General features: G+C 47.5%; 1 protein-coding gene across 2 annotated transcripts in view; it reads left to right on the plus strand.

Moving 5' to 3' along the window:
- Positions 1 to 17,007, plus strand: part of LOC140399129 (regulator of G-protein signaling 3-like) — a 369,904-nt gene that overhangs the window by 85,762 nt on the left and 267,135 nt on the right. For both annotated transcript variants that reach the window (XM_072488325.1, XM_072488326.1), the window contains 2 exons: positions 464 to 532; positions 14,699 to 14,759. In XM_072488325.1, coding sequence (XP_072344426.1) covers positions 464 to 532; positions 14,699 to 14,759 — 130 coding nt within the window. The remainder of the gene's footprint in view (positions 1 to 463; positions 533 to 14,698; positions 14,760 to 17,007) is intronic.

Consider the following 17,007-nt stretch of genomic DNA (forward strand, 5'->3'; position numbering starts at 1 on the left):
GGAACACTATGCAAATATATGTTGTTATTCCAGCAGCACCCATAAAGCTTGTGTTATGTCACAATCTCCTTTGAAGACAATGAGTTATTTTGAAATGTCCTTGTACATAATTTGGAGCAGTATGATCTGATAATTTTGGTGGTATTGATTGGAGGTTAAGTACTGCCCAGGTCACAAACTCTATTGTTTGCCTTCAAATAGTGCTCTGGGACCTTTTACGTCCACCAGAATAAACAAACCTTCTGTTTAACACTTCATCTAAAAGGCAACTCCAACTGGGGAGGACATCCTCAGGAATCTATTGTGTCAGCTTCAGCTATGTACCAGGTCCCTGGAATTATACTTGAAATCTTGACATTCTGATTTATAGGTGAGAGTGCTATCACGACACTAATATTTACAAAGTAGTGCCAAATGTTCATGTAAAGACCACTGATGTTTTAAAATTGTTCTCATTTTGTAGTCCCTTGCAAGAAAAAGATGATCAAAAGAGACTTCTTGTTACAGTTTGGAATAGAGACAGAAACGCAAGGTAAGACGATAAATGTTTGTTACCTGAAAAAGAATGCTATGTTTTCTTTGAAAAATAAAGGAGAATGTCCTGGTTACAAGTATTGTATAATCCTGAACTTGGAACAATGGAATCTTAATTCTTTGTTCCAAAAGTTTACCTTCCTGATTATCTGCCAGAATTTTGCAGAATAGAAGGTTTTTCCTTCAGTCTTGGCCATTATTCACCCATTAACCAACAACAAAAATGGATGAATGAATCCTTTATCATATTTACTATTTACTAAACCTTGCTGTATGGAAATTGGCTGTTTTTTTAAAATATCCTGAAGACCGAAAAGGTGTATTAATATATGGTGGCCATTTATTTCTTCGCCCAGGTGTCTTTTTTAGCACCTCATGTTTTTAAAAAGTTGCATTGTAGGTAGCATGTGATGCACTATCAATTACGACGAGACGAGAGTGGAGAGTAATCGAGGCTTTATTAAGCAGAGATGGGTTGCCTCCTGCAGCTGCTGCCGAAATGGCTGCAGCTCGGTGAGCACACACATTTATACTCCGCCTGCTGGGCGGAGCCAGCAGGCAGGGATCTACCCCCGTACCTGTAGTACAGGAGCCTTACCGTATTACCTCTCATATACATATTATACAAACAGTGGTGACTACCACAGCATGCAGAAGCTATGATGATGCATGAGACTTTGAGAGACTTTAATGTTTTGTGGCCTTAATTTATATTGACCTTTGACCTGCTTATGATGTAATCGGTGATGATTCTCATAAATGCATGTTTGACACGGGTGTGCAGCTGTTGTGTTGACGTCATGAACCAAGGCTACAGAGTCAGGTTTTAGCCTTAATCTCCTGGATGCTAATCTTGCGTTTCTTTTTGAATCAATAATAGGAACATAGTTGACTGTCTTAAAATAGCTGATTCTTGTTCATGGACATTAATCATACTATGCAGATTGTCACAGAGCCGCAGCATGTTGTTGAATCAATGGTCATTGCGATTGATGAACATGTAGTTATTGTGTGCAGCAGGACAATCTGTAGTCTGCCAGTTGTCCATGAGTTGTTAATATCCGTAGCGGCAGACTGGAATGAGCTTGAGACATTAAGATTCAGGGTTAAAGTGACATTGACAATCACTGCCCGTGCAATATCTGTCATAGAGGCGACTGTAAATTAGTTTGCAGCATGGGCTTGTCTGCCTTGCTGATTGTTAGCTTGTGCACACGCTGAATCTCAGACATATCCCAGTAAGTCAATCTTTGCATATATATGTTATTGTGTGGGTAACTGTGTGTGGTTGCATTCCTCCTTTGGCGCAATGTGATCTACCTGGCATACGTCCAGTCCACTTCTCTTCCACCAAGAAGAGAGATTCCCATAGAAACTTTATAATTCCCATTAATAGTTTGCTAGCAAAAATGTGGATGGCTCAAAATTGAGTTCTCTCACTTTCTTTACATCTTGTTTGAAATCAGTAATACATCAGTATGAAAATGAATGTTAATTCCCTGGGGAGCAGATGTGTTTATTTTAAAGCATACCATCCCCGTGTGATTTAAGGAGTAGTGGCAGCATGAATACAAAATACAAAGAGCAGTTATTAACAATTGTTTTTTCCGACTGGAGGGATGTGTGCTGTGGTGTCTCCAGGAATCAGTAGTAGGACCATTGATCTTTTTGGTACATGATTCTGGGCATAAAGGGCACAGCCTCAAAGTTTGCAATTGGCACAAAATTTTTAAGTGCAGTAAACACTGAGGAGGATAATATGTAATCAGACGTATATTGGTGATAATTCTCCGAACCCCCGCCCGGTCGGAGAATCGGCACCGTGCAAATCGCGCCCCGATGCCGGGACATCGGCGCCGGCGTGGTCGGCACGACGCTGGTCGGGGTATGCGCCGACTTTCCGGGCCAGATGGGCCAAGCGACCGTCAACAAAAAGCCGAGTCCCGCCGGCGGCGTTCTAACCTGCTGTGGGCCGGCGGGACCTCGGCGTTGAAGGGTCCGGGTGCGGCCTGTGGGGGTGAGGGGGTGGCCTCCGTAGCGGCATGCGCTAGTTGGCGCCGGCACAACTGCGCATGTGCGGACCCCGTGGCACCGGTTGGCAGCTGGGGCGGCGGAGGCTGCTCCAGCGCCGTTCTAGCCCCCTGCGGGCCGCAGAATGGGGTCCCGGAACGGCCGCTGACGCCGGAGTAAAACACTCCCGTTTTTACTCAGGCGTCAGCACTTAGCCACCGGTTGGGAGAATCCCACTCAAAGAAAAGGGGCGGGGTTCACCCCTACACAGCGGGGCAGGGGGGTCCTGGCGGGGCGGAGTGGCGTGAACCACTCCGGCGTTGGGCCGCCCCAATGGTGCGTAATCCTCTGCACCTTCAGGGGCTAGCCCCGCCCTAAAGTGGTTTGCGCCCTGCCGGATGGCGGGAAAGGGGCTTGGCGCCATGCCAACTGGCGCCGAAGGGCCTCCGCCGGCCAGCGCGAGTTGGCGTATCCGTCGGAGCGCCAGCGCATGCTGGCGTCATCCCTGCACATGTGCAGAGGGATTCGCTTCCGCACCGGGAATGGCAGAGGACCATAGTCTCCGGTGTGGAAGGATTGAGTGCTCCCACGGCACAGGCTCGCCCGCGGATCGGTGGGCTCCGACCGTGGGCCAGGCCACTGTGGGGGCACCTCCCGGGGCCAGACCCCCCGCGCCGCCAGGTCCCGCCGGTAAGGGACCTACTCTAATTTACGCCGGCGGGACTGGCAAAGAACGGGCGGGACTTTGGCCCATCGCGGGCCGGGGACCCGCCATTCTCCGAGGCGGGCCGTGCGACTCACGCCGGGGCAATTCTTGGGGAGCGGGGGAATTTGGAGGACGGCTGGGGCGGGATTCACGCCAACCTCCGGCGATTCTCCGACCCGGCGGGGGGAGGTCGGAGAATCCCACCCAAGAAATCAGACAAAAGGCAGAGGCAACTTAATGCCAAGAACGGATGCATTCGAAAAGGAGATTGAGGAGAGGCGATATAAACTAAATAGTCCACTTTTAAAGACAAGTACAGACAGACCTTGGGGTTCATATACAGAAATATTTGAAGTTGGCAGGTTAAGCTGATATGACTGCGAAGGAAGCATGGAGAATTCTGAGCTTTACAGGCAGAAGACAATGCATGATTAACTCGCGCCCATTGCTTTATGTTGCTTGCACATTTCAATGATTGTAGCATGCGATTAATACTAAACTGGTTGTTGGCTAGCTGCTGCCTGAGTAGGTGAGCACAAAATTGTGAGAGGCTTCCATGAATTCAAGCTAGCTTGCAACTGACACCTGTGAAAGGTGAGATGCATTTTGACTGGAGTAGTCATTGGAAGTCATTATTAAACTGAATTTCACCTGGGGAAGACCCAAGCATAGCACAGCATTACAAAGAACTAACTCCAGGGTACATTTCTCAGGAATGAAAGCTGAACAGACAGTGGTGGAAGAGAAAGGTAAGTGGGAAGACAATGAAGAAGAAGAAATGCTGTTCATTTGTCCTCACATGTGCAGCCATCAGCACAAATACATACTAAAGGGGTGATTTTACTCCTGCGTTGACCTTCAGCAAGACTGGTGGCACGGACGCAATATCTCGCGAGAGTCAGGAAATGTGATTCTCGTCGGCGAGATCTCGCTTCCCGATTTTTCCCTGCCCCGCGCCCGTGATGTTATGAGATTCCTGCCTATGTCCATGGGGGGGCAATTTATTTTTTAGTGCTGATCAGGGCGTTCTTTAAAGATAGCACCCAATCTCTGTGGAGCTAGCCTTGCCGGTACTCTCAATGCCCACCCTGCCACAGTCACAGCATAAACTGTCAGAATATCACAAAATCTGGTCTGAAATCTCAGCTCTGTAAAGGAGAGATACACGCCGGTTTTCATTCAGAGTCTTGACACTATGACAGATTATCAAAAAATTCCACCCTAAGTTTATTTTAGAGAATAGCGTAGAGATTTCACATGCATATGGTGAGACACCAGGCACGAGTGGGCTACAGCTAGGGCAGGGAACCTGGGTAATAAAAGTGACAGATTGCCAAAGTACAAGGTCAGACATGAATTATTGCAGAGGACCCCCATGATGCCTTTTAATGGGATGGTCTACAGAGAAGGCTGATGGGTACATACACTGAAATGCTTGGTGCACATTCCAGAAAGCCAACAATCATTGTCAAAAGAGCGTAGAGGAATTCACCACCAATTTGACACAGGAGTTTGCACAGAGCTTCAAGTCCATCCTCACCAGTGTTGAAGTTGTGGCTAACTCCATGAGAACACTTGTGGTCCTATCTGGGAAGCAGCTTGCTCGCCACCCACCCCAAAGTCTGTGTGCTGCAGTGGAAACTCAATGAAATTAGGTAAGCACAGCTTGCTGAGGCACAAGCTCACACTGCTCAGACGGATACTCCAGTTCAGAAGGCAATACTGTTGGAGGTAGTGGGCTGAATTCTCTGTTAATGGGGCTATGTCCCACGCCCCAGAAAGTCCAGAGTGATTCTCCGTTTTAAAGGGGGCTTGCAGGGCCCCGGAGTACTCCATGCAGCTCCGGTTGCCGATCAGAGGCCCTGCACGTGGCAGCTCCTGCGGTGGTGGCCCCACGCAACATGGCGGACTCACACAGCGGCTGGCCCCAACAATGTAGGCACCCCCCAGATCGCGTGTGCCCACCAATCGGCGGCCCCCAATCGGAACCCTGGCCATCCTGGAGGCCCCCCCCTTCCCCCCGGTGACAGATCACCCCGCCCCCCCACTAGGGTGGCCGCGGACTGTCCGCAGCTGCCACTCCGAGTGCCCGCTGGATGGAACCATGAGGGAAACACGCCGGCGGGAATTCGGCCAGCTGCCGGCTGAGAATCGCCACGGGGGCCTCTTTCAATGGCCCCCGACCGGCACCGGTTCGACCGTGCGCACATGACTGGTGGCGATTCTCCGCATCACGGAGAATCGCGGGAAGGTGTCGCACCCGATCGCGGGTCTGATGCCCCATTCTCCATCCGCGATTTTGGCGCGGTGGCTCGGAGAATCCCACCCAGTGTCTTTTGGATGAGGCATTAAACCGATGCCATACCCATCCCTCAGGTGGGTGTAAAAGATCCTGCCGTTATTTTAATAATAATGATCCTCATTAGTATCACAAGTAGGCTTGCAATAACACTGCAATGAAGTTACTGTGAAAATCCCCTAGTCACCACACTCCAGTTTCTGTCCGGGTACACTGATGGAGAATTCAGAATGTGCAATTCACCTAACAAGCATGTCTTTCGGGACTTGTGAGAGGAAACTGGAGCTCCCGGAGGAAACCCACGCAGACACGGGGCGAACGTGCAGACTCTGCACAGACAGTGACCCAAGCCGAGAATTGAACATGGGTTCCTGGCGCTGTGAAGCAACAGTGCTAATCACTGTGCTACCGTGCTGCCTCACGGGAGCATAGTGGTTAGCATTGTTGCTTCACAATTTTGAAAAGAACAGTGGAGTGATCCCTGGGGCGAAATTCTCCCCAAACGGCGCGATGTCCGCCGACTGGCGCCCAAAGCGGCGCCAATCAGACGGGCATCGTGCCGCCCCAAAGGTGCAGAATGCTCCGCATCTTTGGGGGCCGAGCCCCAACATTGAGGGGCTAGGCCGGCGCCGGAGGGATTTCCGCCCCGCCAGCTGGCGTAAATGGCCTTTGTTGCCCCGCCAGCTGGCGCGGAAATGACATGTCGGGGTGGCGCATGCGCGGGAGCGTCAGCGGCCGCTGACAGTTTCCCGCGCATGCGCAGTGGGGAGAGTCTCTTCCGCCTCCGCCATGGTGGAGACCGTTGCGGAGGCGTAAGGGAAAGAGTGCCCCCACGGCACAGGCCCGCCCGCGGATCGGTGGGCCCCGATAGCGGGCCAGGCCACCGTGGGGGCACCCCCCGGGGTCAGATCGCCCCGCGCCCCCCCCAGGACCCCGGAGCCCCCCCACGCCGCCTTGTCCCGCCGGTAAATAGGTACTTTAATTTACGCCGGCGGGACAGGCAATTTATCGGCCCATCCGGGCCGGAGAATCCAGCGGGGGGGCCCGCCAACCGGCACGGCCCGATTCACGCCCCCGCCGAATATCCGGTACCGGAGACTTCGGCAACCGGCAGGGGCGGGATTCACGGCGGCCAACGGCCATTCTCCGACCCAACGCCCTGGTGTCCCGACCAATATTTATCCCTCCACAAAAACAGATTATTATCGTTTTGCTGTTTGTGAGATCTTCCTGTGTTCCTCCAGGTGACAACACTTCAAAAGTACTTTATTGCCTACAATGACCTTTAGGACGTACTGAGGTTCCAAAAGTGCTGGATAAATGCACGACTTACTTCCTTTTCAAACTTTTCGGCCAATAATCTAATTGAAATACTGTGCAGTGCATAGTACATGAAATGCCATCTTGTGATCTCCCATCACCTCCCACATTAGAAAATACTGTCATATTCGTGTTTTGCTCTTGAAATCCAAGATTCCAGTTCCTATATTTGGCAATTCCGGTGCATTACACACTATGTACTGCGAATTATAGAGTTCTACAAAAGAGTTGACTTTGCATTACAGTGTACTGCTGCACAAGGATACAGACAACCTGAACAGTGCTGCCATTGAACAGAGAATCAACCTGAATATCATGAAGCTTCATTTTATTAATTTTGCTGTGAATTCTATTTTTAGCAATCCATTCAAATGTCTCATCCTTCTAAGATGAGTCGAAAGCAGTTGCCCAGGAACAAGGTGATAATGTCAGAAAAAGAACTAGACCACCTGTGTGCAGCTCTCCAGCAAGCACTGACACTGACTTCCAAATGATAGCAGCAATGCAACAGAAACATGATAATGTCCAGAGACGCTATTTTAGTGAAGTTGGTTGAAGGGTGAACGTTTGCCAATACGTCAGTGAGAACATCCTGCCCTTCCTCACACAGTGAGATATTTTAAATCCACTTGAGAGGGCAGATCAGGCCTCAGTTTATTATTCCATCAGAAAGATAGCACCTCTAATGGTGCAGCATTCTATCAAAACCCCACTGGAGTACCAGCATAGATTTAATGCACAAGTCCCTCGGGTAGGGCTTGAACCTCTAACCTCGGGCTCAAAGAATGCTGTGAACTGAGCCACAACTGACAATAGTTTGTTAACAGGTAATGGAAGGAACAATCGGAAGAAAGGAGATGTTCAATACTCACCTGCATTTGAAACATGCTCTCCTTCCCATCTCTGTCTCTCTTACAGCACCCCTCCTTTGAAACATTTTCTCTTCATGGAGATTAAGGGGACAAAGATTTGGAGTCTGCCACCTGTCATATTTATCTCTTGTGCTATATCCTGCCTTATTCTTGAAAAATATATTTTTCCAAGTGTGAATTATTTGTGGTTAGCATGAGATGCAGTGAAATTCAGAAGCCAACGTTCAGACCCTATGGGATATTGACAGCTGTAGACTCACGACACTCTGGGCTGGTGTGCGGTCAATTTCAGCCCCACTTTACCTGGCGTCGCAACACAGGTGAAATTAAAGTTACTTAAATATCCAATATCTTTGGTTTGATCCTGTTCAAGTACAGCCACCAGGTTTGTAAATTTTCACATAAATAACCTTTTATTACTTAACAGTAATTTGTATTAAATAGGCAACAATACAACTGGATAACTTCTATCTAATTCCCAAGCCCCCCTTTTCTATTTCGCCCCACTCATATTTACATACACACAGCCAACACACAGGGAAAGAGTTGTGGAGAGGAAGTAATACAATGATAAAAAACGAAAGATATTCAGATGGATATTTTCCAGTCAATTCCTTTCTCCAGTTTTGGCCCCCAGTTGGATGTTATATTTTCCTTTAGTTTGTAAGGGTCTTCACTGTAGACTCACAGAGACAGCAGGCAGCCAGCAGCCGCGAGAGAGAAAGAGGAAGAAAATACAGCTTCTTACTTCAAAGGTCTCGATCTGGATTCTCCAGTTGTATAAGCCGAAATCGCGTTCGACGACCGGCCGGAGAATCCAAGTTTCTTACGAAATCGGGGGCGGCGCCTCTTTCCCGATGCTCCGCCCCCTCCAAAGCGGCGTACTTTAGGAGTACGCTGCGCAACATATCGACGGCCTCAGGACATTGCCTAAGGCCCGCCCGCCAATGCTCCGCCCCCGACCGGCTGAGTTCCCGACGGCGTGTGTCTCTCTTGATCTCACTCGCCGGGAACTCGGCGTGGTGGCTGCGGACTCAGTCCAACGCCGCCTCCGTCGGGGAAGGGCCGATCCGCGGGTAGTGAGGGACATTATTCGGACTGGGGGCACTGTGGGGGGTGGTCCGGGACGTGTGAGCCGGCCGAAGGGGGGACTATTTCACAGGCCGGGTCCGCAAGCGGCGGCCACCATGTTGCATGGCGGGGCCACTGCAGTCCGCCGCCGTGCGCATGCACGATCATGGACCCGGCAATTCTTCGGGGCGTATCGGCAGCTAGAGCTGGGAGCTCTACGCTGCTAGCATGCTAGCCCCCAGCAAAACGGGGAATTGGTGGCCGTTTTGCGCCAGTTTTACTGGCATAAAACGCCACCGTTCCCACAACGGCATGGGGACATTGCCCCAGAATCGGAGAATACAGCCCCTCATGTCTTCTGCTATGTTCCTCCTGAAAAACCCCACCTGGCAGGAACCAATCTTTCTCTCTTACCAGGTAGAACATTGCTCCTGGCTAACTCATTGACCACCAGCCAGCCAATCAAACCAAACCCCTTCAATCTGCTGGATACCGGAAAGTCTGGGAGTTCCTTTCCCAAATACAAAACTTGAGGACATAATGTTCCAGTTGACAACTCTCCGACTACACATTAATCTGCTCTATCTTCCTATTTCTGCACTCAAGTGCAAGGCATCTTGACTAATCTGGAGATTACGATGGTTGGGGTCATGTTTGCTAGTCTCCTTCCTGGTTCTACAGAATCTGCCTTTAGCACCTCATCTCTTTTTAATTATGCTGTTGGTACAACCTCTGACTGTTCACACTTTCCTCTCTCTTTGTGCAGTCACTCAGTGACGTCCTTGACCCTGGCAGCAGGGTGTCAACATTTTATCCTGATTTACATCTGCGGTCATAGAAACATCTGTCTGTTCACCTAACTATGGAATTGTCTATTACAATTGCTTTCCCAATCTTCCTGCAGGTTATCTATTTCGATAAATCAGCAATAAGCTGCCATGGGTGGAATATTACTGCTCTGTAGAAATGTGGAAAGATTGTGAAGTGCAATTTCTACCCTCCAACGAGAAGTGGTCAAGTTAGCACTGGCAACTATTGGCATCTGTAGTTAGATCATAAGACATAGGAGCAGAATTAGGCCATTCAACCATCGAGTTTACTTTGCCATTCAATCATGGCTAATATGTTTCTCATCCTCATTCTCCTGCCTTCTCCCCATAACCACTGATCTCCTTATTAATCAAGAACCTATCTATCTCTGTCTTAAAGTTACTCAGTGATTTGGCCTCCACAGCCTTCTGCTGCAAAGTGTTCCCCAGAATCCCATCCTCTGGCTGAAGAAATTCCTTCTCATCTCAGTTTTAAAGGATCGTCCCTTCAGTCTGAGGCTGTGTCCTCAGGTTGTAGTTTTCCTACTAATGGAAACATCCCCTCCACGTCCACTCTATCTAGGCCTCTCTGTATCCTGTAAGTTTCAATGAGATCCCCCCTCATCCTTCTAAACTCCAACAAGTACAGACCCAGAGTCCTCAACCACTCCTCAGATAACAAGCTCTTCATTCCAGGGATCATTCTTGTGAACCTCCTCTGGACCCTTTCCAGGGCCACCACATCCTTCCTTAGATACGGAGCCTTAAAACTGCTCACATTACTCTAAATGGAGTCTGACCAGAGCCTTATACAGCCGTAGAAGTACATCCCTGCTCTTGCTTTTGGGCAGTACGGCAGCACAAGTGGCTAGCACTGTGGCTTCACAGCGCCAGGGTCCCAGGTTTGATTCCCCGCTGGGTCATTGGCTGTGCGGAGTCTGCACGTTCTCCCCGTGTCTACGTGGGTTTCCTCTGGGTGCTCCGGTTTCTTCCCACAGTCCAAAGACATGCAGGTTAGGTGGATTGGCCATGCTAAATTGCCCTTAGTGTCCAAAAAGATTAGGAGGGGTTATTGGGTTACGGGGATAGGGTGGAAGTGAGGGCTTAAGTGGGTCGGTGCAGACTCGATGGGCCGAATGGCCTCCTTCTGCACTGTATGGTCTATGTTCTATGTTCTAGTTCTATTCTAGACTTCTCGACATGAATGCGAACATTGCGTTTGCCTTCCTAACTGCCGACTGAATCTGCACGTTTACCTTAAGAGAATCTTGAACTCCTAAGCCCCTTTGTGCTTATGGTTTCCTAAGCCGTTTCCCATTTAGAAAATAGTCTATGCCTTCATTCTTCCTACCAAAGTGCATAACCTCACACTTTTCCACATTGATTTCCATCTGTGACATCTTTGCAGACTCTCCTAGCCTGTCACGTCCTTCTGCAGCCCCCTTGCTCCCTCAATACTACCTCTGCATATCTTTGTATCATCTGCAAACTTAGCAACAGTGCCCTCAGTTCCTTTTAGTTGTTGCTGTTCTTTGTGTCTATCTTTTCTAGCTGGCTTCATTTGGAAAGTTTCATACACTTTCAGCCTTTACCCTGAGGACTTATTTCAGCTGACTATCAGAGCTTAAAGATATTCTTTAAGTAAACAAACATTTTTGCACATGGAAATCAATGTTATGTTAGATCTAGCCCAACAAATGATAAATTAAAAGTCACTGTTTTCCTAATGCCAGAATCCCTGTTACGATTATGCTAGTTACGTTAACCAAAGAAACTTACCAGAGTCAACCTTATTACTGTTGGCAGACCAGAATACTGTTCTGTTATAATTTACTACATTTCATGAAAGTAGATTTTATTTTTATTCATTCAAGGGATGTGGACTTCACTGGCTAGGCCAGCATTTGTTGCCCCCCCCTAATTATCCTTGAGAAGGCTTGGTTAGCTGTCTTATTGAATCGCTGTAGTCCATGTGGTGTAGGTGCACCCACAGTACAGTAAGAACAAAGGAAATTACAGCACAGGAACAGGCCCTTCGGCCCTCCCAGCCTGCGCCAATCCAGTACCCTTATCTAAACCTGTTGCCTATTTTCCAAGGATCTACTTCCCTCTGTTCCCTGCCCGTTCATATATCTGTCCAGATGCATCTTAAATGATGCTATCGTGCCCGCCTCTACCACCTCCGCTGGCAAAGCGTTCCAGGCATCCACCACCCTCTGCGTAAAAAACTTTCCACGTACATCTCTCTTAAACTTTCCCCCTCTCACCTTGAAATCGTGACCCCTTGTAATTGACACCCCCACTCTTGGAAAAAGCTTGTTGCTATCCAACCTGTCCATACCTCTCATAATTTTGTAGACCTCAATCAGGTCCCCCCTCAACCTCCGTCTTTCCAACGAAAACAATCCTAATCTACTCAACCTTTCTTCATAGCTAGCACCCTCCATACCAGGCAACATCCTGGTGAACCTCCTCTGCACCCTCTCTAAAGCATCCACTTCCTTCTGGTAATGTGGCGACCAGAACTGCACGCAGTATTCCAAATGTGGCCTAACCAAAATCCTATACAACTGTAACATGACCTGCCGACTCTTGTGTTCAATACCCCGTCTGATGAAGGCAAGCATGTTGTATGCCTTCTTGACCACTCTATTGACCTGCGTTGCCACCTTCAGGTACAATGGACCTGAACTCCCAGATCTCTCTGAAAATCAATTTTCCCCAGGACTCTTCCATTGACCGTATAGTCCGCTCTTGAATTAGATCTTCCAAAATGCATCACCTCGCATTTGCCTGGATTGACCTCCATCTGCCATTTCTCTGCCCAACTCTCCAATCTATCTATATTTTGCTGTAAGGGAGGGACTTCCAGAATTTTGACCCAGCGACATTGAAGGAACGCCAATATATTTCCAAGTCAGGATGGTGAGCGACATGTCGGTCACCAGGATGGTGAGGGACATGTAATGGTATTCCCATATATCTGCTGCCCTTGTCCTTCCAGATGGTAGTGGTCATGGGTTTGGAATGTGCTGTCTAAGGAACCTTGGTGAGTTCCTGCAGTGCATCTTGTATGTGGTACACACTGCTGCTACTGTGTGTTGGTGGTGGAGGGAGCACACCTTTGTGGATGGTGCAACTCAAATGGGCTGCTTTGTCCTGGATTGTGTCAAGTTTCTTGAGAAATGCTGGAGCTGCATTCATCCGGAAGTGGGGGGAGTATTCCATCACACTCCTTACTTGTGCCTTGTGGATTGTGGACAGGCTTTGGGGCGTCATGACGTAAGTTAGTTGCCTCAAAATTCCCAACCTTTGACCTGCTCTTGTAGTCATAGTATTTATATGGCTAGTCCAATTATATTTCTGGTCAATGGTAACCTCCAAGATGTTGACTGTGGGGAATTCAGTGATAGTAATACCATTGAAAAGATGGTTAGACTCTCTTTTAATGGAGATGGTCATTGTCTGCCACTTATATGGTGTGAATGTTACTTGCCACTTGTTAGCCCAAGCCTGTGTATACTCCTCGTCTTGCTGCATTTGGACATTGCCTGCTTCAGCATCTGAGTTGCTGTGAATGGTGCTGAACATTGTGCAGTCATCAGCGACCTACCCACTTCTGACCCTAAAATGGAAGGAAGGTCGTTAATGAAGCTGCAGAAATCGGTGGGCCCAGGAAACTACTGTGAGGAACTCCTGCAATGATGTCCTGGAGCTGGAATGACTGACCAACAACCACAACCGTCTTCCTTTGTGCTAGGTGTGACTCCAATGAGTAGGTAGGGCGGGATTCTCTGGCTGTGTCTGCCCGGCGACTGGAGAATCCCACCTCAGGTCAATGGACTTCTCCATTGTCAGCGTATCGCCCGTGGCGTTCTTGTGGCGGACTGGGCGGAAGAATTCAGCCCATTGACTCCAGTTTTGCTCGGGCTCCTTCATGCCAAACTCAGTCAAATGTGGCTTTGATGTCAAGGGCAATCACTCTCACCTCACCTCTGCATTTCAGTTCTTTAGCCCATGTTTGAACCAAGGCAGCAATGAGGTTAGGTGATGAGTGGCCCTGGTGTAACACCAACTTAGCATCCATGAGCAGGTTACTGCTAAGCAATTACTGCTTAATAGCACTGTTGATGACCTCTTCCATCACTGAGTGAAGATCACGAGTAGACTGATGGGGTGGTAATTGGCCGGGTTGGAGGATTTTGCAGGATCGACAGATGTGAGTTGATGCCTGGTTTCTGGTTTCATCCCTTTGAGACATGGGGTGGGATTCTCCGTCCGTGCCCGCTCGGCGACCGGAAAATCCCGCCTGAGGTCAATGGACCCTTACATGGTCTGCATACCGCCTGTGGAAATCTTGCGGCGGGCGAGGCAGAACAATCCAGCCCATTGTTTTAGTGGTTTGATTCAATTCAGTGGCTTGCTGGACCATTTCAGAGGGAGTTTAAAAGTTATCCATTTTAATAAGGACACGGGGAATCCACATCGAGTAAAAATAAGAACAATGTTTTATTTACAAACAATATATATACACTTCCCGGTAGACCCCTGCTGGGTTCCTTTCTAGTAGGTGCCATACTGGCTAACCTTATATACACTGGGTAATTGAAATACCCTGCCCCTAGTGGTGGAGCTCGTATTCTGCAAGGAGCACAGGGAAGACAAGCATTTCCACCCCATAGGTCCCCTGCAGGATATGACATCCATATTACTGTGGGTCTGAAGTCACCTGTAGGCCTCACATGTAGACCAGACCCGGTAAGGGAGGTTGATTTCCTTCCCTAAAGGACATTAATCAACCAGACGGGTTTTTACGATAATCGGCAATGGTTTCATGGTCATCATTAGATTTTTAAGTCCACATTTTTTTATTGAATTCAAATTCTACCATCTGCCATGGTGCCACCACATCCCTCACTTAATCACCTGCTGAATTAAAGTGAGGAAAAAAATAGCTGTGAATATGTAAACAAAGCTTAAAAGGGTGAAAATTGCTTTGTTTCTTTAAAATATTTCATAATTAATGTTTCACTAATAATTCATATAACTGATGGAATTCCCATAACTTTATTTACAGATGCAGTGAGCTACTTGGATGTATGAGCTTTGGAGTCAAGTCGCTGCTTTCATTGGATAAGGTAAGTAATTTAATATGAAGTTAGAACACGTCTGTTTTCACTTCTGATATTCTGTAAGCAAAGCAACATCAAAAGCCTCATGAAGCATGACTTAACACCTGTGTAAAGTAACTGGTTTATTCAAAAATGATCCAATTTTGTATCCAGCTTGCTAGATCTCATGGGCTTTTATTTTTTTTGCCAGCCTGCCATGTGGGACCTTGTCAAAATCCTTGCTGAAATCCATCTCAACTGCACTACCCTTTTCAATCCTCCTTGTTACTTCCTCAAAATATTCAATAAGTTAGTCAGACATGGCCTTCCCGTAACAAATCCATGCTGATCGTCAGTGATTAATCAGTGCCTTTCTAAATGACAGTTTATCCTGTCTCTCAGAATTGATTGTAGTAATGTTCCCACTACTGAGGTTAGACTGACTGGCCTATAATTATTCAATCTATCCCTTCCTCCAATTTTAAACAAAGGTACAACATTAGCAGACCTTCACTCCTCTGGCACCACAGATATATCCAGTGAGGAATGGAAAATGATAGCCAGCCCTTCTGCTATTTCCTCTCTGGCTTTTTTTTAACCAGCCTGCTGTACATATTCTTAACTACAGACTCTGCACCATCCTCCTCATTTGTGATGACAGACTCAAAATATTTGTTAAGTACCATACCCATACCCATAACTTCTGCCTCAATAAAAGCAAATTACTGCGGATGCTGGAATCTGACTCTTTGCCAAAGGCTTTGACAAAGAATCATCAGACTCAAAACATTAGCTCTTTTCTCTCCCTACAGATGCTGCCAGATCTGCTGAAATTTTCCAGCATTTTCTCTTTCCCTTCTGCCTCAATACTAGGTTAGCTTTTTCATCTTTTATGGGCCTGACTCTTTTCCTAGTTGTTCTCTTACTCTGATGTATTGAGAAAAAATCTTAGCATTCACCATCATTTTACTTGCCACTATTGGGCAGCATGGTGGCACATTGGTTAGCCCTGCTGCCTCACAACGCCAGGGGCCCAGGTTGAATTCCGACCTCGGGTGGTTGTGTGGCGTTTGCACATTCTACATAGGTCTGCGTGGGTTTCCTCCGGGTGCTCCGGTTTCCCCCACAGTCCAAAGATGTGCAGGTTAGGTGGATTGGCCATGCTAAATTGTCCCTTAGTGTCCAATAATGTGGAGGTTAGGTCAAGGGGTTATTGGGATAGGACGGGAGAGTGGGCTTGGGTGGAATGCTCTTTCAGAGGGTCAGTGCAGACTCGATTGGCCGAATGGCCTCCTTCTGCACTGTAGCGATTTTATATTTCTACAATATTCTTTCATACCCTTTTTTGGCTTCCTAATTTTCTTTTTGATTTCAGCCCTCCAATCTCCATATTTCTTTTGGCTTTCTGTAGTATTCTGTTCTTGGTGTCTGACAGAAGCTTTCCTTTTCTACCTTATCCTACCCCGTGAGCCCAGGGGGTTCTATATTTGGCCACTCCACTCTTTTTCTTTGTGGGAACGTGTTTACTCTAAACCTGTTGAATCTCCCCTTTGAATACGTCCCACTTTTTTGAAACTGATTTACTTTCAAGTAGTTGTTTCCAGTCCACTTTTGCTAAATATTTTCTCAGTTTAGCAAAATTAGCCTTATTTCAAAAATGTTTAACTCTTGTTCTATCATTGTCCTTCTCCATAATTCTGTTTAAAAATACTGAATTATGATCACTACCACCAAAATACTGCCATTCCTTCGACCTGCAGAGTCATTACCTGAAATTAAATCCAGAACTGTGCCCTTTCTTGTTGTACTTACTACATACTGTCCAAGAAATGTTCTCCTGAATGTACTTTAAGAATTCTGTTCTCTCCATTCCTTTTACACTAAACTTAGTCCAATTAATATTGGGGTAGTGAAAATCCTCTACTGTTACTGCCCTATTGTTTTTGCACTTCTCAGAGATTTGTCTACATATTTGCTCTTCAAACTCCTTCTGAGTGTTTGGGTACACTCCCAGCATTGTGACTCCCTTTTGTTCCTTCGTTCAATCCTTGTGGCCTCAGTTGATGATCCTTCTGACATATCATCCTTTCTCATAGGTATAATTGCTTCTTTACCAAAATTGCCACCCAACCTTCTTTTTATCCCTCTCTCTATCTCTTCTGAAAACCCTGTAACCAGGAATATTGAGCTGCCATTCCTGTCCTGTTCTGTGTGGCACACTAGCTAATCGGCATACAAATGACAATGGATGCCAGAGGCACCTGCACAACATAGT

This window comes from Scyliorhinus torazame, chromosome 22, assembly GCF_047496885.1.
Source record: "Scyliorhinus torazame isolate Kashiwa2021f chromosome 22, sScyTor2.1, whole genome shotgun sequence".
In the NCBI taxonomy this organism is placed as follows: domain Eukaryota; kingdom Metazoa; phylum Chordata; class Chondrichthyes; order Carcharhiniformes; family Scyliorhinidae; genus Scyliorhinus; species Scyliorhinus torazame.